General features: G+C 47.3%; 4 protein-coding genes across 13 annotated transcripts; 1 reads left to right on the top strand and 3 right to left on the bottom strand.

Moving 5' to 3' along the window:
• Position 1: 1 nt before the first annotated feature.
• On the top strand, positions 2–8,088 carry aplf (aprataxin and PNKP like factor). Of its 8 annotated transcripts, none has more exons than XM_086032937.1 (11): positions 2–154; positions 327–429; positions 1,290–1,361; positions 2,763–2,959; positions 3,087–3,225; positions 4,365–4,494; positions 4,870–4,964; positions 5,983–6,257; positions 6,455–6,579; positions 7,379–7,425; positions 7,496–8,088. In XM_086032937.1, the coding sequence occupies exons 2-11, from the start codon at positions 337–339 to the stop codon at positions 7,727–7,729; spliced, it is 1,407 nt and encodes a 468-aa protein (XP_085889063.1). In that variant the 5' UTR covers positions 2–154; positions 327–336; the 3' UTR covers positions 7,730–8,088. The 8 variants fall into 8 exon arrangements, with proteins under 8 accessions (XP_085889063.1, XP_085889068.1, XP_085889069.1 ...); XM_086032942.1 differs by having other exon boundaries at positions 2–222; positions 2,790–2,959; positions 6,477–6,571; XM_086032943.1 differs by having other exon boundaries at positions 2–222; positions 2,790–2,959; positions 6,455–6,571.
• On the bottom strand, positions 8,077–12,754 carry LOC147146625 (prokineticin receptor 2-like). Of its 2 annotated transcripts, XM_086032946.1 has the most exons (3): positions 12,471–12,754; positions 10,772–11,200; positions 8,077–9,588 (listed from the first exon to the last, which is right to left on the bottom strand). In XM_086032946.1, exons 2-3 carry the CDS (start codon positions 11,188–11,190, stop codon positions 8,886–8,888), a joined length of 1,122 nt encoding a protein of 373 aa, XP_085889072.1. In that variant the 5' UTR covers positions 11,191–11,200; positions 12,471–12,754; the 3' UTR covers positions 8,077–8,885. The 2 variants fall into 2 exon arrangements, with proteins under 2 accessions (XP_085889072.1, XP_085889071.1); XM_086032945.1 differs by lacking the exon at positions 12,471–12,754 and having other exon boundaries at positions 10,772–11,450.
• A 1,528-nt stretch (positions 12,755–14,282) lies between these two features.
• LOC147146624 (mitochondrial import receptor subunit TOM20 homolog) lies at positions 14,283–17,126 on the bottom strand. Of its 2 annotated transcripts, none has more exons than XM_086033377.1 (5): positions 16,824–17,126; positions 15,791–15,837; positions 15,633–15,717; positions 15,413–15,555; positions 14,283–14,520 (listed from the first exon to the last, which is right to left on the bottom strand). In XM_086033377.1, exons 1-5 carry the CDS (start codon positions 16,945–16,947, stop codon positions 14,476–14,478), a joined length of 444 nt encoding a protein of 147 aa, XP_085889503.1. In that variant the 5' UTR covers positions 16,948–17,126; the 3' UTR covers positions 14,283–14,475. The 2 variants fall into 2 exon arrangements, with proteins under 2 accessions (XP_085889503.1, XP_085889504.1); XM_086033378.1 differs by having other exon boundaries at positions 15,633–15,714; positions 16,824–17,113.
• Positions 17,127–18,458: 1,332 nt separating this feature from the next.
• LOC147146623 (interferon regulatory factor 2-binding protein 2-B-like) lies at positions 18,459–22,501 on the bottom strand. Its single transcript, XM_086033376.1, has 2 exons — positions 21,630–22,501; positions 18,459–19,201 (listed from the first exon to the last, which is right to left on the bottom strand). Exons 1-2 carry the CDS (start codon positions 22,201–22,203, stop codon positions 18,636–18,638), a joined length of 1,140 nt encoding a protein of 379 aa, XP_085889502.1. The 5' UTR covers positions 22,204–22,501; the 3' UTR covers positions 18,459–18,635.

Genomic DNA, 22,501 nt, shown 5'->3' with positions numbered 1-22,501 from the left:
CTCCAACCAGGAAGTACTCAAGCAGTGTGTGGCGTCACTTACGTATTTTTGTTGTTGTTGGTTTATTTGTCTGGTTTCTTCCTGGACATTTTCGTTAGATAAGGAAGAGGAAACTACCTTTTACAACACTGCGGTCCCCCACCAACTAAGCGTTGTAAGCTTGGCCAACCTTTTTTTGTTCTGCTTGAAGTGAACAACACCGTTTCAAGTCCACATTCCCTGGTAAACACGAGCAACTCGTGGTAGACGCTGGACGTTTTTGAGTAAAAGCGTGTGTTCAGTGTGTATGTATGTATGTATGTATTATTCATTCATGTTGCTTTCAGTTGACCTGCAATGTCGGGCTTCGAGCTGGTCCCGATTCACGGTGGCGATGCCATCCAGCTTCCCCCGGGGGAGACCCTCCTGGGCCGGGGCCCTTTCCTCCGAGTGAGTTATTATTATTATGACTATTATTATTATTATTAGTAGTAGTAGTAGTAGTAGTAGTAGTAGTCGTGTTGTTGTTGTTATTAATGATAATGATGATAGTAGTAATATTTTCAATATATTGTTTAATATGTTGTTGTTTGTCAGAAGACATTCTTGACACATCCTAGCAACAGATGACTACATTTAGTGCACATTTGGACTGTAATTCAACACCATGTTAAATAAGAGGAGTAAATACATCATTCCAAAACAGAATGAAAGATTAATTAAATATCAATTATATGCAACAATCTCTTGATGTACTAAAGTATTTCAGGGTCAACGTGGCCTTGTTCATTGTTTAGTCGCTTGGGGGAGCTTTCCCCCTGATCAACAGATTGAAGGTTAAACAATTTAAAAGCTCCCGTGTGACTTCAATTAACATTTCCATGACCCTCTTTCCTAGGAATACTCCAAGGATTACAAATTGTAGCAATTTTTACGCAATCCGTTGCCCATCTTGTTGAAATGATCCAGTTTTGAGGGGCGGGGCTGTCTCGTGCAGAGGCTCCGGCACACCTGTGACCTTAGTGCCCTCACTAAGCGCTTCAGGATGGATGGATGGAAGACATTCAAAAGTCACTTTTAAATCATATCTCCCCTTCAAAGTTTTATGTAGCTACAACATTACATTTGATGTCAGGTTTGTCCGACTCCAGATGGATGTTCTGTAACTCAGGTTTTGATGTTTGAATCCAGATTAATAAAGATCAACAAAAAGTCGGACGCCTAACATGATTTGCGGTGTGCCAATATGTCCATAAAAATACATCCTTTCTCCCCCCCCCCCTTTCTTTTCTTGTATTATTATGTGTTAGGTGAGTGATAAGCGAGTGTCCAGACATCATGGCCTGCTGGACAACCAAGATGGACGATTGCGCCTCAAACCGGTGAGTCAAGATAAAAGATTGTTCACAGTTTTATTGACTTCCTGTAGCAGCTGACCTCTGCTCACTCTGCAGCCAAACTTAAAGGAGTCACTGTCGCAAAGATGGACTTTGACCTAGTTTTACTTTAAACAGTTGCCTGATGGATCAGTGGAAAAATCCAAAATGATTTGCACACTTTGCACAGCCAAATTCAAATACCATATTAGTTGTGTGTCTTTGGTGTATCGTTCAACTGTTGTATTTAACAGGAAAAGAATCGTATTCCAGGATCAAAGAAAACGATTAGAACAGTCTTTGAATCGAAATATACTTTTGTTTTTTTTCCAAACATTAATTCCAAGATTTTACTCAAGTAAATAACGGTTCCAAGCTTTGTAAAAAATTGTAGTTGAAAAATGTGATTAATCGCGATCAATTATGGAAAATTCTGCGATTAATTAGTTAAAAAAATGTAATCCTTTGACAGCACTAATATATATATATATATATATATATATATATATATATATATATATATATATATATATATATATGAGTATATATATATATTAGTGCTGTCAAACGATTAAAATGTTTTAACTAATACATTTTTTAACTGGCTGCACAGTGAGCAGAGGTCAGCTGCTACATGAAGTAAATAAAACTGAGTTCATTTTTTTAGTGCGTTATGAAATTTAAATTAATCTCCATAGTTAATGCTGTAATTTTGACAGCCCTAATATATATACATATATATATATATATATATGTATACATGTATATATACATATATATATATGTATATATATATATATATATATATATGTATATATATATATATATACATATATATATATATGTATATATATATATATATGTATATATATATATATATATATGTATATATATATATATATATGTATATATGTATATATATATATACGTATATATATATATATATATATACGTATATACATATATATATATATATATATATATACATATATATATATATATATATATATATACATATACATATATACATATACATATATATACATATATATGTATACATATATATACATATATATACATATATATGTATACATATATATACATATATATGTATACATATATATACATATATATGTATACATATATATACATATATATATATATATATATATATATATATATATGTATATATATATATATATATATATATATATATATATACATATATATATATATATATACGTATATATATATATACATATATATATGTATATATATACGTATATATATATATATATATATATATATATATACACACACACACACACACACACACACACACACACACACACACACACACACACACACACACTCTCCAAATATCATATAGCGGCCTAAGATAAAAAGATGTCGTGTGCATGTCGTTGCGTTGAGACGCACTTGAACCCGTGCTTCCTGCAATCGTCGCTGGCCGACGAGCCTCGCCCCCTGCCCAAAGATGCGTGGTGCCCCCTGGGCCGGGGCGACATCTTCTCTCTCCTGCCGGGACAGCTCATGTTCCGAGTGGCGGCGGTGGGCGGACGGACGCGGGCCAGCCCCCTCGGGTAGGTGCACCCATGGACGTTGAAGTTCAAGTGCCGTCCGTCTGCACTCGAACTTTACACCCAAGGGCGGCTGGAGCCGTCGCACTCAAGGGGCCTCGGTGCTCTCTGCATGTTTGATCGAACACAGAGAAAGTGGCACGTGTGAGCACACCGCACTTCCAGTTGCGCGCCGGAGAAGCCCTCGCCCTCCTCCCGGTCGTCACGCCGCCGAACCGGAGGCGTCCGCTCGGGAGGCGCCCGGAGCAGGAGAGCCTGAGCTCAACAAGGTTTGTCTCGCCGCGACAAGAAATTTAGGCAATGTCGTTTCATGCTGCTCTTTTTCCTTTTCTTTTCTTTTTTTTTTTTTTGCAATCCTTTTTTACTAGAGCATTCTTATTGCACACGATATTCGAGATAGACCGATATGTTATTTTCAGGGCCGATACCGATAATTAGAAGTCAAGGAGGCCGATAACCGATACTTGGAGCCGTTTTCAGTAAAAAGGAAAATATTGGCATCCAAAAAATAAAACAAATGAAAATTCTTACCTTTTTTGAAATGCCTTTTCGCATGTTTGATGAACATTTTTTTCAGATTTGCATCATTTTGATGTTTTTATGTTTATATTTATTATATATACATTTTTGACAAAGCTCAGGGAGCACCTAGGTTCGTCAGCATGTCTTCAAAAGTTACACGAAAACTTAAAACAATTGCTCCCTACAGTTTTCGACAGTAAATAAACTTCTCCAAATTGTCAAAATGACAGAAATGTTCAACATGCCCTTCTCTTTGTTTTGATTTCAAAGAAAACCAAAAGGTGCAAAGTGTTCCCGGTGTCAGTAGAATCTCTAATAAAGTGAACTGAAAATTGCAACAAATAGTTCCTTGAAGTTAACATAGTTTTAAGTTGATTTTTATTATCGGCCATCAGATTTAAAAAAAAAAAAAAAAGCCCGATACCGATATTCATCAAAATGCAGAAAATCGGCTATCCCTACACGATATATTTGCAATCGTTTAAACATACGGACATAAACAGGAGGGAAAACAGTTCACGAAGCAATGCCCTTATTTGACTTACTTGAAAGTAGTGGTGCGACCATTAATTGATTCATTTATGGCAGAGTTTGGGATTTTTCATGAAAGTTACATTTGAATCGATTATGACTTTTGTTTTTGAAATCCGTGTTAGTTTGAAGTAGCCGTTGGAGAGTGTTTTGCAATGAATAAGGTTATGTAATGTTGCAATGCTTTGAATCTCCCGCCAAATGGGCAAGGGCAACAAAGTGGCGTAATAGGATTGTGGCGCCCAATATGTGCGAATGCTCCTCGGCGCAATCAGTCAACCAGTCTCAATATGGATGGACGTCTTCTTCTTCTTCTAATTGGCCATGGCAAATAATCAAGCGTTCAATCAAACAGGAAGCGGAGGCGGGAGGGCGGGCGGCGGCCACGCCCGCCCGCCGCAAACGACGTTTACCTTCGTGGATGACGGCGGCCATCAAGACGCCCGCCTCCCCCGGCGCCTCCCGCGGCGGCTCGCCCACCGAAGGTAACGCACGACACCTTCCCACAACCAAATATTCCCCTCGACATTTTGCCGAACAACAAGTCAACGTAGCTTCCCCCCAAGTGTTTGTGTTCCGGCGTGCGGACAAATTGTCAAACGTATGCCTCGGCGACGTCGTTCCGGCCGTACTTGCTCCGTTCGGGCGACGACGACGCTCGGCCCTTTGTGACTAAAAGTTGCCCGGCGTTAGCGCTACAAGCCATTTGATGTTTGCCAAAAACGTCTGCTACTTTCCTTAGCGTCCTTGCGGGAGAAATCAACATACATCGGCCGACAGGCGCATTTCGCCTATGCAAAAAAAAAAAAAAGTGCTTGAATGACGCGCAATCACGTCTTCCTTTGTCACACACGTCACAGCCGACAAGAAAAGTGGGCGGAGCCAGCTCGGCGAGGACGAGAAGACAAAAGGCAAGAGGAGACGGAAAGAAGAAGAAGAAGGAGGAGGATGTGCAGTTGAGTGGAGCAAAACCACACAAACGGTGACACAGTGATACTCGCGTTACCCTCGCGTAGATTGTAAGCCAGCAAATGTTCAGGCCGCGAGGCGCGCTGCACCGGAAGGCCCAGTGCCCCTTTCGGAGAAAAGGAACGCCTTTGAAGCGCGCCGTACGTATAGTCTAGGAAAAGAAGGTGCGTACTTGATGGGATACATCTGACTTTTCAAGTCGCGCTTTTCGTGTGCAACAGTGGTTGTCAAACCTTTGACTTTTAGTACCCGTTTAAAAAAAAAAAAAAATCTCGAGAATGAAACGTAGTAGGCCAAAGTGTTCTTGAAAACGAGACAGACGTTTTATTCTGCACTGTTCATAGCAAGATAGGGGAACATAAAAACTTCATGATGTCGTGAATGTTTTTTTTTTCAATATAGATATACATTTAAAATGAGGTAGGTACCAAAATGAAAGTTTAAAACAAACAGTTGTTTATCAATCACATGCCGCTATATTAAAAGGTTAAATACAAGTGAACTGTGCTTAGGCAGTGATACTTTTGCGCACCACTAGAGGGAGACGCACTTTGACAATCCCCGATGTTAGGGCTGTGCAATGAATCGAAATTCATTTACGGGTACCGTTATTACACTCCGCGATTACAAAATTGGCATAGTCGTGAAAAACGATTATTAATATGTATTTATATCCAACACGCTGTTTACACACAAGGAAATCATTCTTGAATTTATACATGTGCACCTTTTCTTATTCTATAATAACTACATTTATAAATGTTGTTTTGAACTTACATAATTATAGTCTTTCAAACAAATTTGTCTTATTTCTAAACATTTTCTTGTTAGGTACCCAAAAAATGATCGTTTGAATAATCGTGATTTCAATCATTACCAAAATAATCGCGATTCAATAAAAATGTCATAATCGAGCAGCCCTACCCGATGTTGACGACTGCAAGTCAAGGATGACAATTTGATCGACGGCATAGCACTTTTGCACTTTTTTTTTTTCCCCCCAGAACGTCCCGCCATCGCACGAGCCACTCGCCAAAGTGGCGGAGGGTGAGCGGCGGCCGCAGGAAGTTGACTGTGTTGCCATGGAAACCGAGCCGGAGGACCCCGAGCGCCGACGAGCCGCAACTGGGAAGCGCGACGCGGCTCCCGGGACGAGCGACGCGGCGGCGGCGGCGGCGAGCGCTCGACAAAACGCAAGCGCACAAGCCGCAGAAAAAGAAAAAGACAAGTCCGCTTCCGGACTGCGAACGGCGTGTCCTTATGGGAAAGACTGCTACAGGTTTGTTGAGCTGCTTGAAAACGGACACTTCCCGTTGAGCCTATTTGATCAAACGCACTTGCCGTTCTGCGTCCTTCCTGCCCAAGCGGTTTTCTCTTGAACGTACGGATGAAGAGGAAGCCCGCCGCCGCCGCCTCTTGTTCGCCGCACTTCCTGCTCAGCCCACTTTATGTCCACCTTACTTCCTGTCCTCTCAGGAAGAACCCTCTCCACTTCCAGGAGCGCAGCCATCCCGGAGACTCGGACTACGAGGAAGAGGAGGAGCCGCAGGAGGAAGAGCGACCCCGATGTCCCTACGGCGCCGACTGCTACAGGTGGCACGGTTAGGAATAGGGCCGTAACGATTCATTCAAGCCCCGATTCCATTCCATTTTCAGTTCCCCATTTTCCATTGGATTTCGAATACATGGCTGCCATGCTTGTCTCTGCACTAGTGTGGTTCTGCAGCCATCCACAAACACAACGTTTGACGCCAAATCATCATTTCGTCTACACATTCAAAATCTGGAATGAAAAAACCTCGAAAAGACATCATTTTCTAGATGAAGCTAAAGCGGAAGTCAACCTAAACATCTTTTTTTCAAGAATATGTTCCCAACAGGCCCACGAGTTGAAACAAGGCCTCCTGATGAATAAGAGTTAATCCACTGGTTTTTTCGCCACCTGTGGGGGGGGGGGGGGGGCGGCCATTTTGTCGCTTCTGTCGACTGAAAATGACATGGCAACTGCTCAGGTAACGACCAATCGCGGCTCAGCTTCAGAAAGGAGGTCAGCCGCGATTGGTCGTCGTGAGCAGTTGCCATGTCATTTTCACTCGACAGAAGCGACAAAATGGCCGCCCCCGGAGATGGCTAAAAAGGGCTGGATTTTGCTGCTTAACTCATATTCCACAAACGCAATATTGATCAGAATGCCCTGTTTCAACTAGTGGGCCTGCTGGGTACATATTCTTGAAAAAAAAATGTTTGCGGTGACTTCCGCTTTAAGCAACTCGATTTTGCCATGAATTGGGGCGAATCGATTTTAAATTGATTTTCGATTAATCGTTGCAACCCTAGTCAGGAATGATCTATTGATAAAAACAATTTGACTTCCTGGTTTTGTCCCCCCCCTCCACACAGGAAGAATCCTCTTCATCGTAAACAATACAAACACACCAAGAGAGCAGGTACGCGGACGTCGTCAAAACATGTGGATTTCATTCAGACGTTTGCAAATGAAGTTGTACTTTCTGTCAGCTGGCGGCAGGCGGGCCGCCCTGGAGGCGAGCGCGGCGGCGTCCGACGTGGATCGGGATCGGGATCGGGACTCGGGTGACGGCTTCATCGACGACGACGACGACGCCGCCGACTCGGACTACGCCCCTCCGCCTGACTCCGACTGAAGCTCTCCACCCGCCGGCGGTGGTTCTGGGAGGACCGTTGTTAACTGTGCGCCCGGGCCCCCTCGTGGCCCCCTCCTCCGTAGGGTAGATACTAAACAATGCCAAACCGGTCTTAAACCGCCAGAGAAAGAAGTCCGGGCCTTCGTCCAAGGCAGCAAGTAGGCCCGATGCTCACTTTGGCAATAAAACATTGAAGAGGGGAAGATGAACTAAGAAGTCAAAGGCGATGATGCGCTCCCCGCGAGTCACTGGACAGAGTGTCGGCCGGTGAGACTGGACATGAAGCTGCGTGTCAAAAACGCAAGGTTTTACACCGAAAGACTCAATTGGATACTTTTACTCCCAAACGTTCAACCGACGATTTTACTCCTAATTAGTCAAAACGTGCTTTTACTTTGAAAGAGTCAATTGATGCGGTCACTCGGAGTCAATAAATGCTAAACAGATGGTTTTAGTGGAGGGGTGCACCGTCAACATTGCGAATCGTGGCGACGGGGACGGGGCGCTGCTGAACCCAACTCGGGATGGCGTGAGTCCATGGGGAGAATACTGAGAAGACTTCTTCAATTCCACCCGCAGGCCTTCCTTTGAGGAAGCAGAGTCCGGACCCAAGACTCTGAGATGGGTTCCCCCCATCTTCTATCCCTGAATCAGTGAAGCAGCTCTGCAGTCTGCGCCCTCGCCAAGGTCCTGGAAGGTGCGCGCATCCGGTCGTGGCGGCTGCTTGGGGAAGTCCGGCCATGTCAGACTTTGGTCCGCGTTGCCGGCAGTGGGTCCTATTCATTTACCGGCCAGGGTTGGACTCCGCCAAGGCTGCCCTTTGTCACCGATTCAGACGGTAACCTTCATGTCTCAGGTCAGGCTTGTGGGGTCCAATTTGGCGGTCGCTTCTTTTTGTACTTTATGCGCTTCTATCGGCTTCACCAAGCCGCCGTGTGTCACCGGAGCGATCTGCGGCCGAGCGTGAAGGGGTCGGGATGTGAATCGGCGCCGCCCAAAGCTTTTGCTTTTCCCCTCCCACCCGACTCCATGAACGGGGAAGTCACAAGCGACCCGAATGAGTTTCCGCCGCAGGGCGCTCCCTTAGAGATGGGTGGGAGTCCGATGAGGTGGCTTGGTCACCCGATTAGGATGGTCTCGATCCTCCCGGATGCCTTTAAGGGCCTTCGGGGGGGGGCCGTCAGGAGCCTCAGTGCTACCTGGAGTTTGCGTCAGGACTTTGGAGACCATCAGGACCGACGGGGCTACCTAGCGCTCGCTCCTTCCGCCACCTCCTCGGTGGCCCCGAGCGACGAGGTCCGGGCCTCATCGCCGGCGGACCTGCGGGGCGCAAAGTAAAGCAGTGGGGGCGCGGTGAACTTTTTGGACTTTGAGGCCCTTCTGGCTTTGTGTCTGACGCTGATGAAGCAAAGCGTGTTGATGACACCGTTACTCATGGCCACGCACTCCATGACATAGAACACCACCAGGGCGTTCCTGTCCCTGGAGATGAGGGTGGGGTAGAAATCCCTGAGCAGGCAAAATCCGTAGTATGGCGTCCAACAAAGAACATAGGCCAGCAGGACCAGGATCAGGACCAGTACTGTCCGCCGGCGCTTCCGGAGACGCTTCCGGATCTGCAAAGTCTGGAAACCCGGAACCTTCTTGAACCAAAGTTCTTTGGAGATGCGAGCGTAGCACGCCGCCATCGCAACCACCGGGACCAAGAACTCCAGAGCCAAGACCAGCAGGAAATAGGATCGGTAGAGGACTCGCCGGTCCACGGGCCATATCTGAGCACAGAAGGTTTTGGGAGGGCCGCCCTGCCCGTGGGGATACTCGGTCTCTGAAGACATGGTGGCCGACGGGATGGAGATCACGGCCGGGACCCCCCACACCGCCCCCAGCACAAAGTACCACGTGCGGGGGGGCAGGCCAGGACCCAGGGGGTGCACGATCGCCGTGTACCTCAACACACAACGCAACGCATGTTAACAATACACGGGAACGGAACGACAATGCACGCTCACCGACATAACGGCACAGGTTAAAGCAACGCTGGGCAAGAATTTGACCTCAATACATTTTTTTCGCAACGCTTTTTGACGAAACATTGACTTACAAGTAGTTGAATGGGACTTTTGTCATGTCCTGGGAGGGGCGGGGGTCTGTATCATTCTTAACCGGCACTAAGCAACTTTGAGGAGGATGGGAGCAACCCTGGCACCCCAAGAAAATACAAATGTCCCGAATTGCTTTACGGCAAACGTCACTTCCGCCTTTCGCTATCAGGACGGAAGTCGATTCGAACGTCTACGCCAGGGGTCCTCGCTCCTGTTCCTCGAGGGCACCGCGGTGCCCTGCCTGCTCCCTGCTTTCCTGCAACACGCCTGATTCAAATGGTCAGATAATCAGCAAGGTCTGCAGAAGCTGGATAACCATCCCGATCTGAATTGGAATCAGGTGTCCGTTGCAGCAGGGAGAGATGGAAAACCGGCAGGACGCCGGCCCTTGAGGAACAGGATTGAAGACCCTCGGTCTACGCCCCATGACCGGTGTCGTGGCACAAGCCCCAAAACAAACAAAAAACAAAAGTATTGTTTAAACAAAATGAGAATGATGACTTCATCTTTGACACAGCCACTGGAAATAGAAATGTCATTCAGTTCAACTTGCAGGCCAGCGAGAGACTTTTTGGAGGCTTTTTCAACGTCTCCGGCAGGTCTTGGAGGCATGGCGGGGACGAATGCGGTCCAGGACCGGGGCTGATGTCCCTGCGACGTCTCAAAGACCCGCAGGAGGAGACGTCGTGGAGACGTCACGACTACTTCGCTGCGCTGCGACATCTCTGCCGCGTCTCGCGGAGACCAATTGATCCAGGAGTCTTCACGGCGTCCCCGCGACTGACGGGCGCTTTGGTCTCTGCGAGACATAAACCCTGGCGAGCGCATGGAATGTTTTGGTCTCCTGCCTCATCCGAGTCACCAAGACTGATCACGACAACGTCTCCACCAGTGTCCTGTTGATGCTTTAGTTGTCTTACCTAGAGACTGTCTTACCTGTCTGCAATGGAGCCGGCTACGGTCTTAGCGACCCGTCCGGTTGTATGCGGCGCCTACGGTTCCAATGGCCTGTCTACGGATGTACTGACCTGTCTACGGCAATGGCGAGCAGCGCGTTGGTGGACACGTGCAGCGACAGCGTCCTCAGATAGTTGACGGCGGCGCAGGCCGCCAGTCCGTGCCGCCACGACAACCGACTGACCACGTAGTAGTCCAGCAGCAGGGGGCAGCAAACGGCCGCCACCAGGGCGTCGGACACGGCCAGGTTGGCCATCAGGAGGTCGGTGAGACCGCGCCGCTTCCCGTGGCAAAGCAGACCGCCGACGAAGGCGCAGTTTCCCGCGCCGCACACCGCCATGATGCTAACTAGCGACACGGCAATCACCGCGCTAGCCACCAGGTAGGCCGGCCCGCGAGTGGCGTCCGGGACGTCCTCCGGAGACAGCTCGTAGTCCACCAAGTCGTAGTCCGCGGAGTCGGGGAGTAGAGGCAGGCTGCTGTTGTTCATCTCTAATCAACTGAGAGGAATCAAAACACGTCTTCAGCCTCCAGAAGTAGCCGAGAGAGTCAAGCCAGTCAAAAAGCAACAACAGCGTCATTGTCCCAAAGCTAAATTGAGCCGTGTCGGAGTCAACCCCAACACCCGATCCGTACAAAATATCTATACATTTATCGTTGCTCGTAGCTTGAATGTGTCTGGTTTTCTTCCCGTCGGGGGAAGAGACTGTTCACCATCCTCCAATCGGCGCGCGGCGCTGTATGCAGGCTCCGCCCCTTTGTCAATCTCCCCTCCAAAGGTTTTGTGTGGTTAGAGCGCAGGAATCGAAAAGGCTTGCAAGTGAAAGACAGGAAGTGGAAAAGAGGCCCGTTGGCTGAGCAGACTTCATTTTCACGTTTGCGTAGATGGAGTCGCTTGGCGCACGCACGCACTCGACACTTTCGTCACGCGTGTGTGGAATGTCGCACGTGCGCCGCGACGCCGTCGCTTTCCCTACCGCGCGCGCGCGCGCGCACGCACACAGGCAATTGTGGCAAGTAACAGAGAGCAAATACTTTGTTACTGTTCTGACGTTGATTTTGTTCAGAGATTGCTATACTTTGCTTGAGTATTTCCCTTCCTGATGACTTTTTAAACAAATTTACTTGCATCAGTTGGAAACGGGGTTGCAAGTAGCAATTATTTGAATGAGGCGATGATTTTTTTCGATGAACCCATTTCAACACGCTTTTTTTTTTGTTTGGACATATCAAAAGCCAATTGGCTAGAATGTTGATGATTGTTTTGCCAAGTACGCCAATGCAGATGACGGAAGCGACTGGGAGAAGCAAGATATTCCCCATCCGTGGCTTTATTACTCTTAGTTAATGAATAAAGACATTTCAAATTTCAACATATAGTTGAACAGACAACATCTCTTTCAACGCATCAACATTTTTAATGCCATAGAATTGAGTCGTTTTGCCTGTTTGCTGAAGATACTATTTCTTGAGTAGTTTGTACATGCACGCAACCCGACGTATGACGTCATGCCAATCTTTTTGCAGCACACGGCATCTGTAGCGTCTTGTCCTAATTATTGTCGGGGGTCGAACTATTAGGAGCGACTCAGCGCGGTGCGTTGATGCGTTTGTAGTGGCATCTCTCTGACACTGTCACTCTTTTAAAGGCGCACTTTGGAATGCTCATTAATTGGCGGCCAAAGTGTCCCAATAAAACACGTACGGGCACGCGGATGATCGTTGATGGTCGCCGCATTTTTCCCATCAAGTTCAAAGTACGAGGCTTACCTGAGAGGGCAGCAGGCAAATGTCGTTTTGCCAAGTTTGAAGAAAGACAAAAGATGCGTCATGAACACAACATTTGCGTAGTCTTCATCCATGTTGGTCAAAACGTCATTTGCAAAAGTTCTCGAGTGCTCAAAGTGTGTGTGTGGGGGTGAGGGGCAGTATCTTGTCAAGCTTCGACTGGTCCGCGCGTGCACACGCGGCGCGTTCAACAAGCCGTCACGCGCAGTCGTGCGCGCGCGCCCGCGATTGTGCGTCACGTCTATACTAACATACGAATGTAACACTTCCAGGTATTGTTTTACGAGTACGCATTTTTTTTAAATCGGATTTTGAAACTTAAAAAACGTAATATGAAAGCATTTGTATTCGTTTGTACACTAAAACTTGCTTAAGATTGTTTTTATAAAAATGTATGTGCGTACAACATAAGGTCATACATATACAGTATGACATGGTACGCGCGTTTTTATAAACAATTTAAGAATTTTCTCACAAAAATTTATTTTTAATTGCATGTATGACCTTAGATTTTACATACATTTTTATAAACCGTATATATACAGTGTACCGTATATATATATATATATATATATATATATATATATATATATATATATATATATATATATATATATATATATATATAAATATCTCCATCCATTATCTATAGCGCTTCTCCTCACAAGGGTCACGGGCGTGCTGGAGCCTATCCCAGCTGTCTTCGGGCAGTAGGCGGGGGACACCCTGAATTGGTTGCCAGCCAATCGCAGGGCACACAAAGACAAACATCCACACTCACAATCACACCTAGGGGCAATTTAGAGAGTCCAATCAACTTAGTATGCATGTTTTTGGAATGTGGGAGGAAACCGGAGTGCCCGGAGTAAACCCACGCAGGCATAGGGAGAATATGCAAACTCCACACAGGGAGGCCGGGATTGAACCCACGACCTCTGAACCGTGTATATATATATAGTATACAGTATATATATAGTATACAGTATATATATATATATATATATATACACTTCTATTCGCTGCATGGCTAATTTATTGATCAACACTTGTGTATTATGGCCTTTTATTGTTTATTATTTAATGTTTGTACAGTGCTTTGTTACAGCTTTAGCTGTTATGAAATGCGCTGTATAAATAAAATTGTATTGCATTGCATTGTATTGTGTACATACACACTCACATGTGAAATTTTGATTTTCTCTGTCTGAGTGCCTCCTTGTCCCTGGTCACTATGGAGACAGAATGCTTACTTGTGATTGGCCCAGCAGTAGAACAGGCGTGGGTAGAGGTGGCCTACTTGCATGGGACAAGCCAACCCCTTCAAAATTGGCTCATTTCAAAATAAGTACCCAAAAACATTGAAATTACAACATTTTAAAAATAAATCACCCAAAAATTCATTAAAAAAAAAAACAAACCGAAAAAAACAGGCTAGTTTGAGAATTCCGCTAAATGTGTTGCATTTCTTGAGTTATGGATTTTATTACTTGGACATCTGTGAAAAAAAATGCATGACATCTCCTTGAAGTTGAAATGAGTGACACCTCCAACTTAAGTGGTGGTGTAAAATCAACACATGTGGTCACCTTCTTCAAATGATGGCCCAGAAATCACGTTTGGATTACAAAAATGTTTGTTTTGCCGAAACATCTCCTCAGGATGATGGGCGCCGCTGCTAAAATCAAGTCCACCCCTGACATGAAATGATGAATAAATAGGTCATCGGTACTTGGTTCCCCAAAAAGTAAAAACACAGACTTTTGGGAAGGTGACGAGATGCCAATGAGTCAATGATCGGGTCACAAAGGACAAAGTTTATTCCTACTTTCATGTTTGCTCTGCAGGTTGACAAAAACAGGACGTCAAAAATGGACACAAAAAGAACACGAGAGACAAAACAAGAAACGGTCGCACGAGCTTCCAGATGGAGCGTCCAACCGATCGGGTGTCGCCACGATGCAAGATGAGGACGGACGGACGGCCCACTTCACTCAATGTCGTCCTCGCTCAGACTCTGTGCGCTCACGATACGCTAACACACACACACACACACACACGTGTCACGAGTCATCAAAAGGAAAAAGCGCAGCATCATCAAAACTGAGAGTAATCAGATACTTCAACGGAATGCAAAGAATTGACGTTCCTTTAAGCCCGAAGCCCCTGGTGAGACATTTCTCGAAATCAAATCTCCGGTCGCCTTTGGAGTCACCCTAGAAAACCTGACTTTTTTGCCACCGACAAAATAAGGACTATCTCAGCCCCTGTAGCAGATCAATAGAATTGGAAACATCATCCCAAAAGAACTGGAGAGCTTCGACACGTGGCTTTCACACAAGCAGAATTGATTATTATTTACTGTTTCAATCAAAGATGCAGGAGAGGCACTATTTTTATTTTTTTTTAAATCGAGTGGTAATTACCATGCCGCCTTCTCTTACAAAGACGTTGAAATCTCGTCATTGTCTACGAACATATATCGTTGTTTGTTTGTTTGTCAGTTGACGTGTGTTGCTGCACTGCTTGTCTTCAGCTCTCTTCAAAAAGGTTAGAAGTGTGACACGGACGCTAGTTTTGTTAGCCCATCTCAGGTGTTTTCAATGATATTTTTCGGGCCCAACTGATTCATTGGTCAATATTTATAATATTTCCAAATCCGCTTTGCCAATCCGATTGCTGTTCAGACTCTCTCTTGCTGTCCTTCCGCGAGTTCCAAATGCAACTCTGTCAAAGATGACATGAGGCGGCTGTGCTTTTGCTTCGGAAGCGCTTTGCACCGATTTATTTATTTTTTTCAATCTGCCCATATTTGTCGCTTTTAAAAGAGATGCCGAATCAGCCGGGCCCGAAGTTGCGCGACTGAAAATGTAACCGCACCGGGCATGGGCCGCCAACACGGGCGTCCGGGTGGATGCGTCGCCCACCTGGCTGATGGTGGGCAGCTTGGTGAGGAGCATCTGGAAGACGGGCGGCGGCAGCGTTTGCTGGAGCACCTGCAGGAGCTGTTGAGGCTGCCCGCAGACGGCGATGGCGTTGGTCAGGTGGTCCACGCCCTTCTCGTAGTCACCTGCAAAACGCAGCAGCCACGGCGTGGAAGCGGCCGACGGACAAACTCTTGTTGTCGTTGGTGGTTTTTTTTGTTACCTTGGGCCAGAAGCTCCTCCCCCAGCTGGATCTCCTCCAGGAAAAACTTCTGGACGGCCTCAGAGTCTTTCAGGTCCGGAAGCTGCTGGCGGTTCAAACAAAGCGCACACACGTTATCCAAGTTTCACTTTGGTTCCGCCCAGAAAACCACAAGTCACCTTGGCCATGCCGGCTCGCTCTTTGGCCACCTTCTGCTTCCTCCTCCCTGAAACGACAACAACGCCCGTTAGCATCTTTATGCTAAGCCAGGCCGGTGCTTCTCCAAACACACTTCAAGTCGCACCGTCATCGCCGACACTCAAACACAGTTATGTAGTAGGCCCAAGTGTTGACGGACAATGTCCCCTAAATACTCCTGGTTGGACTTCTTCAAATACACAAGACAATACTCTTCAATCTACTGAAATACCAAAAGTACCCTCATTACGCCAAGATGGACTCATAGTACTTAGCGACATTCTCTTGAATATGAATGTCGGGCAATGAGCGCAATGTTACAACAAATATATTGCACGCAAATGAAACAGAGATGGTACCCGAAAGAACGTTTGCACACAAACGCTGCAAAATGATTGACTGCACTTCAAAAATTAAATACGACTGAATTGCACTTGAGGAATGTACTGCTCGATGTTTTCTTTGGTGATTTTTGAGTTGAAGCCACTTTCTAACAACACTCGGCAGTTTGTCGACTGAATTGATCCATTTCTTGGCAAACCACACACACATTTAGCGAAATTGCTTGATTTCTTCAGATAGCGCCAAACTAGCGCTGAAGAAGTGCTGTGCTGCAAGTCAAAGTGCGCACCAAGTTAACAAGTGGAAAGGAATCACATCAATAAGATGGCCTTCGTCGTCATTAGCCTCCCCCAGTGCAACAAAACTGCACTGTCGTCATGCCGTCAATCGCTGTAGCGGCAGGAAAAAAAATGACTGTGCCGAATGTTTGCCCCGAATTATACGTCACAGCCGTAGTGGCGTCCCGGAAAGACTAACCCATGCGGAAAGTGAGGGAAGTCCGCCTAGCCTAGCCTAGCCTCGCCTAGCCTAGCCTAGCCTAGCTTAGCCTAGCTTAGCTTAGCTTAGCTTAGCTCTCCGCGCCGGTCGAATAGAAGCAGTCCGAAAAAGAGTAGGTGAGCGCGAAGGTTGAGGAAGAAGATCAAGGACGAGGTCAGCAACACCAGCACTCACGTTCTCGCAGCCTGTTCTTGAAGTTGGGGTCGCTACGTCTCTTCCGGTCGAAATAAATGCAATAACCGACGAAGAGTGCCCCGCACACTCCCGCCGCGATGGCGCTCGTCTTCCCGACCATCATAACTCCCAAGAGCGGCTACCGTACGTCTGGCGACGGCAACGGCGACGGCGACGGCGACGGTGAGCTTTTCTCCTTTTCTCCTTTTCTCGCCTGTTCACGGTAGCGGACAGCAGCAGTGCAGGGAGAAATACAGGAAGGACCCCGGAAGGACCCCGGGCCCTCACCTTCACAGACTTTTAGTCGTCCGCTGATCGCCTAGCGGAAAATACACAAAGCCATACAAAACGGGTTGAAAAAAAAAGATTATTCTTAAAAAAATTTAATTGAATTTAAAAAATCTATGAAAACTACGTTTTTCTTCCACTAAGAATGTATTCCGAAAAGTATTATAATTGTAAGACGCTGTAACATTATGCAATGTTTGAACAAAAATACTGTTCATAAGAACACAGGAAAAATGTACTTAAATGAATTTGTTAAAACGTGATGAAAGTAATTACAATTAGACAAATTGTACTTATGAAACCGTTCTTAAAGATGAAATACTACAGACCTGATTAGGCAATGAAAACCACTAGATGGCGCCCACCTAGCACATGGGGATTTGAACTGGTACCACACTTTTGTCAATCACTACTGTAATCGATGTTAATATAATCCAACCATTATACCAAATGAATCTGACCCAGGGGCGGAGCCAGAACGTAGCTAATGGGTGGGCCTGAATGTTTGATAATAATTAATGATGTTTGATAATAATGATGTGCATTCATTTGAAGAGACTGACCATGAATGATTTCTCAGAGTCAAATTCAAAATGCAACACTTTAGTTGTCCCAAATCTCTGCCAGTGTTTACGATCACTTCTGCAACATTCCTAGAAAGTCGAAATTGCCCCTCACGGATGAGTAGCCCGCAATAGCCTTTGGATCAATCTGGTGCCCGCGGGCATCACATTGTTCAGTAATTCATAAGTGACAAGACGGCATCCAGGCTGACAGGTGTTAGTGCACTGATTGAATGGACGCTAACATACACTAATCACTTTAGCGACTTTACAAATATATACGTACTTACACATACAGACATAAACCCACATACATATTTGTCATCGCTGAAAGACGTGTCCATTTTTTTCCCTTTAATTTTCACGCTAATGCGATGCAACGTGGAAACACCATCCCCGTAAAAATAAAAAGTGTATACAAAGGAATCCCATGGTAAGGCCCTGCACGGCGAGCGCACGTCCGTTTGAATTGCGCCATTTAGTGCTCACCTTTTCACGAGCATTTCCAAACAGCCGCGCGACACGTGAAGGAAGGCGTTCGGCCCTGACGCTAGAAGCAGCTCGGACGCAGCCGCCGCCACCGCCATAAACAGTTAGTGCCTGTGCGCTAATTTTAGTCGCCCTTATCTCACACGGCCTGAGCGCAGCAAGCGAGATAACCCACGCGTTCACCTAACATGCAACCCCAAAACACAGTGGAGGCCGGGTGGGATTGCATCATGCGTACGCAGCACACTCGCAACATGCAGACGCACGCGCAGCGCACACACGACCACGCACAATCTGAGAGGAAGGTTTGTTTTTATTGGCCAAGTGCCTGCTGCCATTGGTCATGTTGGAAAATGTACAAACAGAATGTGAAAAAGAAAAAGAGAGAGAGAAAAAAAAAAAAGACACAGACGTCATCATGGTTACGAGTGCCTCCACGGTTGTCATGGTAACAAGGCGCACACTCTGCTTCCTAAGAGTCTCGCTCCTTCTTCACCTTGACGTCTCCGGCCAGGATGGTGGCGATCTCGCCCTGCATGAAGGCCCAGGGCAGGTCGGAGCCGGCCAGGGGGCAGCGCCCCCCGCTGGGGCAGTACACCTCGCCGCCGGCGCCCTGCGTCCTGATGCTGGCGCGAGAGCACGGGAAGCAGAACTTGTGCGACGCCACCGACGGACACTGGACGAAGTGCGTGTCCTCCAGCCGCTCGCGGCACAGCGTGCAGCACAGCGGGATGCCGCCGCCGCCGCCCGACGCGCCCCCCGGCGGCGTGCCGCCTTTGGGCACGCCCGCGGTGTCCGTGGCCAGGATGAGGGCGGCGATGGGCGACTGAACGTGCGGCGGCGCGGCGCCGGCCTCGGGCGGAGAGAGAGCGGACGAGAAGCCGGGCAGCCCGGCGGCGGCGGCGGTCGTCTTGAGCGCCTCGTTGGCCGACGGTAACCACGGCGGTACCTCGACACCGTTGGACTTGGGGGCCGAGCCTTGGCCCTCTGGCTCGGGCGACGCCTTCCTCTTCATGCTGCGCGGGTGCTTCCCCCTCTCTGGAAGAGGCCAATACAACATGACAAGAGTCAGAAGCCCTCACGTGCTTCACAGTGTTTTCACCATGAGCTGTGACAAACTCAACATAGGGACGGACGACATTTCCAGCTTGAAAAGGCAAAAACCTCTTCTCGAATTCTGTCCTTCCTCGCAATGCGCACGGCAGACGTCAACGTGGCGAAACCGTGACGTCATCCCGGCGAGCTTTTTCCCTATCCGACTTTTGCGGTGTTGCCGTGAGCCTGTTGGCGCGACTTCCTTCATTTGGACCAGAGCGCGGCTGAATTCGGTGTGGTGGCCATCGCCCGCTAGCGTCTTCCCCGGAGAGACGCATTTCTGCAGTTGCACATTTTGACAAATTTTTCAAGTACCGCATGAAATCTTGGAATAGTACTTTTAATCCGGCTACTGTACTCCATTTGATATAGTGACGCGTCGGGCGACGAGTTAGTAAAGTGGCAGCCGTTATCACGTAATTAACACGTATGCGGGTCACGCAAAGCCATCGGCTCCAAATTGCTGCCGGCAAACTGGGGGAAATGCCAACTTGAGGCGCGTTGACCGGCGCAAGCTTCAAGCCGCGCGACAAAAATGACGACGACGACAAAGACGGACAAAAATTGAGGCAGACCGATATGCTTTTTTTCAGGAGCGATGGTCCTCAGCAGTCTTACAAAGTTCAATGGAAACTCAATCAATAGCTACCTATAATTTGCTGCAGTAAATAAAGTTCTCCATAATTTCAAAATGACAATCACTTATCTTTGTTTTGATTTCAAACAAAGAGAAAAAGGTGCAGAGGTCCCCAGGGCCAGTAGAATCTCTTAGCAAATTAACTGAAAATGTCAAATAGTTCCTTGAAGTTAACACTGTTTTAAATGGATTTATCAGCAACCAGATTTTTTGAAAAGGCCGATAATGATATTTGTCAAAATGCGGAATATTGGTGCCGATAATCGGTCTATCCCTAGACAAAAACAACAACAACAACGAACACAATGACAAGTACGACCACAACAAAAACAACGACGACGGAGACAATAATGACCACCACCATGACAACAACGATGACGACCACCACCACCACCACCACGACGACAATAACGATGACAAACAACAACGGACAGCCGCTTGGAGGTTGCGCTCAAATGAGGAGATGACCCGACCGATACTTCCCTCCAACTTTACAATGCATCTTTTGTTAAAGGCAGAGGTGCAATGCTTAATTGACAACATATCTATTATCAAATCAATCCATGATTATTTTTGAAAATCAAGGAATCCTTCCAATATGCTTTAAATCTAAAATTGTCCCAATGCTTGAAAAATCCAACCAAATTCAAAAAGGTAAATATTCTCCAATTTCTGCCGTGCTCCTTTAAAATCCAAATCATCAATTATAAGTGGCAAAATAGTCGGCATCTTAACAGTTGATTGAGATAATCGAAGCCAAAATAAATGTGAACTTTTCTATGAAGTGTTTGTGTTTTATCCAATGAACTGCATGTGCTGCTGTTTTAATTCAAAGCAATTTTCAGATCTTGTATCTGACAAAGTATCAACAACAAACACAGGAACAACTTGTTTTTGTGTCCTTTACGGGGTCGCCAATTAGATTAGGAATGCGCATGCATGTGGTGTGTTGATCCACCTGGTGGGATGCGCGGACCAATCGGCAGCATAATGAAAGCAACGTGCGACCGCAGCGTAACCCTAAAACTAGAGCGGCTGGCAACTGAAAGAGAGGGGGGACTTTGAAATGGCAACTCAAGTTGAAAGCGCTTTTTTTTTTTTTTTTAAATCACTGTCCTCTGAAAACCACGAATGTCCATTTTTTTCTTTCACAAATTTTTTAAGTACCTGAATGAGGTTTCCACATTTAAGATGTCCCATTAGTGTGATTTTTTTTTTTTTTAATTACAAAATTTGACATGTTTATGGATATGAAATAAGCGGATGAATGCACCCGTTTTTATCCATGCGAGGGGGTAGCCATTTTGTCCCACAGCGCCCTCTGCTGTCATTTTACATTGAGGTCAAAGTGCCTTCAGGCTCAAATTGCCACCACCACGTGACCCAAAAAGGTAAACGGGTGAGCCAGAATGTTGAGGGCACTTGGACGTCAATTTCGGTTGACAGCAGAGGGCGGTATGTGGCAGCCCCACGAGATGGAGCAAAGCGAAGACATTCGTTAGGATTTGAAGCATTTGAAAAAAAATATCAAATTAAATACAAATGTCAACAGTCATCAAGAATGAACGATTGTGTAATTTGGAGCACAATAACGGAAGTGTTAGACGGTCGAGTCTAAAAGCCTTCGACTGCGTAAACAGAGAAGTTGTTGGCATTAGACACATTTTTTAAAAAGGGCCTTCCGGAGAATCTGCAGACATCAGATGTCTTCCGGTTGTCGTGACGTCACCGTACCTGTTTTGGAGGCGACGGCCACGTGCTCCTTGTTGAACCTGGCGTCGATCGTGTGCACCGCCATGAGGTCGCGTACGCTCCTGCCCTTGTCCGCCGCCATGTTGTCCAGCGGGCGCGGGTGGCCGACGAAGATCAGCGGCACCAGGCCGCCGCCGCCGCCGCCGCCGCCGCCCCGCCGCTGGTTGGGCGGACTCTGACGGTTCAGCTCGGGCGGCTCGTCGGCTTTGGCTAAGCCGTTGACGAGTCTGGACGCCGTCTGGTACTCCGGACCCAGGCGAGGCGGCGGCCTGTCGGTCAGCGGGTAGCGGGAGGAGGCGAGCTCTCCCCCGGCCGGGTGCTGGAGCTCCTTGGCAGTGAGCGGCAGCGGCAGCGTCGGCTTCCCCGCTCGGCCCTCGTGGAGGCCATGGGCCCGCTTAAGCTGGCGGGCGGCGTCGATGACCGACTCGACGCGGTCGGCTCCCTCGTAGTTGACGCAGCCTCGGCACACGGCCTCGCTGAAGTCCCAGATGACGGCCCACGGCATGCGGGGCAGGTCGCACAGGAAGCACGACTGGCGCCTGGCGGCCGCGGTCATGATGCGCTCGCCAGCTGGAAACGGCGACGACGACGACGACGACGCGGGGGAGCAAGCAGACGCGCCGGCGGGGAAGCTCGCACGCAAGTGTCGACGTCGGCGTTATGTCGTCAGAAAGCAGCGGCCCGCCATCATGTTGCCCTCGTGGACGCGCGCCTCGCCCGCGCGCCCGCGATAAAGACGGTCACGTCACAGCCACGCGAGCCTTTCTTCCCGCCTGGCCGACCGCTGCCGCTCCTTCTCCAAAGATCGTTTGTTTCGCGTGCGATGTCGCACTCGTCCCTTTAATCCTGCGCGC

This window comes from Filicampus tigris, chromosome 6, assembly GCF_054856515.1.
Source record: "Filicampus tigris isolate MCC_2025a chromosome 6, RoL_Ftig_1.0, whole genome shotgun sequence".
In the NCBI taxonomy this organism is placed as follows: Eukaryota; Metazoa; Chordata; class Actinopteri; order Syngnathiformes; family Syngnathidae; genus Filicampus; species Filicampus tigris.
The sequence above is the reverse complement of the archived record's forward strand: the minus strand, read 5'-3'. Positions and strand labels throughout refer to the sequence as shown.

Bases quoted from the DNA above. Each gene is read 5' to 3' on its own strand.
- LOC147146624 (XM_086033377.1), bottom strand. From the start codon at position 16,947: ATGATGGTCGGGAAGACGAGCGCCATCGCGGCGGGAGTGTGCGGGGCA. The intron at 15,718-15,790 runs GTGACTTGTGGT...TTGAACCGCCAG, and splicing joins AGCGAGCCGGCATGGCCAAG to CAGCTTCCGGACCTGAAAGA. The intron at 15,556-15,632 runs GTAACAAAAAAA...TGCGTTTTGCAG, and splicing joins GGAGGAGCTTCTGGCCCAAG to GTGACTACGAGAAGGGCGTG.
- LOC147146623 (XM_086033376.1), bottom strand. From the start codon at position 22,203: ATGACCGCGGCCGCCAGGCGCCAGTCGTGCTTCCTGTGCGACCTGCCC. The intron at 19,202-21,629 runs GTACGGTGACGT...GGCCTCTTCCAG, and splicing joins GGCCGTCGCCTCCAAAACAG to AGAGGGGGAAGCACCCGCGC.
- aplf (XM_086032937.1), top strand. From the start codon at position 337: ATGTCGGGCTTCGAGCTGGTCCCGATTCACGGTGGCGATGCCATCCAG. The intron at 1,362-2,762 runs GTGAGTCAAGAT...TAAGATAAAAAG, and splicing joins GACGATTGCGCCTCAAACCG to ATGTCGTGTGCATGTCGTTG. The intron at 3,226-4,364 runs GTTTGTCTCGCC...TCAATCAAACAG, and splicing joins GAGAGCCTGAGCTCAACAAG to GAAGCGGAGGCGGGAGGGCG.
- LOC147146625 (XM_086032946.1), bottom strand. From the start codon at position 11,190: ATGAACAACAGCAGCCTGCCTCTACTCCCCGACTCCGCGGACTACGAC. The intron at 9,589-10,771 runs GTCAGTACATCC...TTGTGTGTTGAG, and splicing joins CTCGCCATTGCCGTAGACAG to GTACACGGCGATCGTGCACC.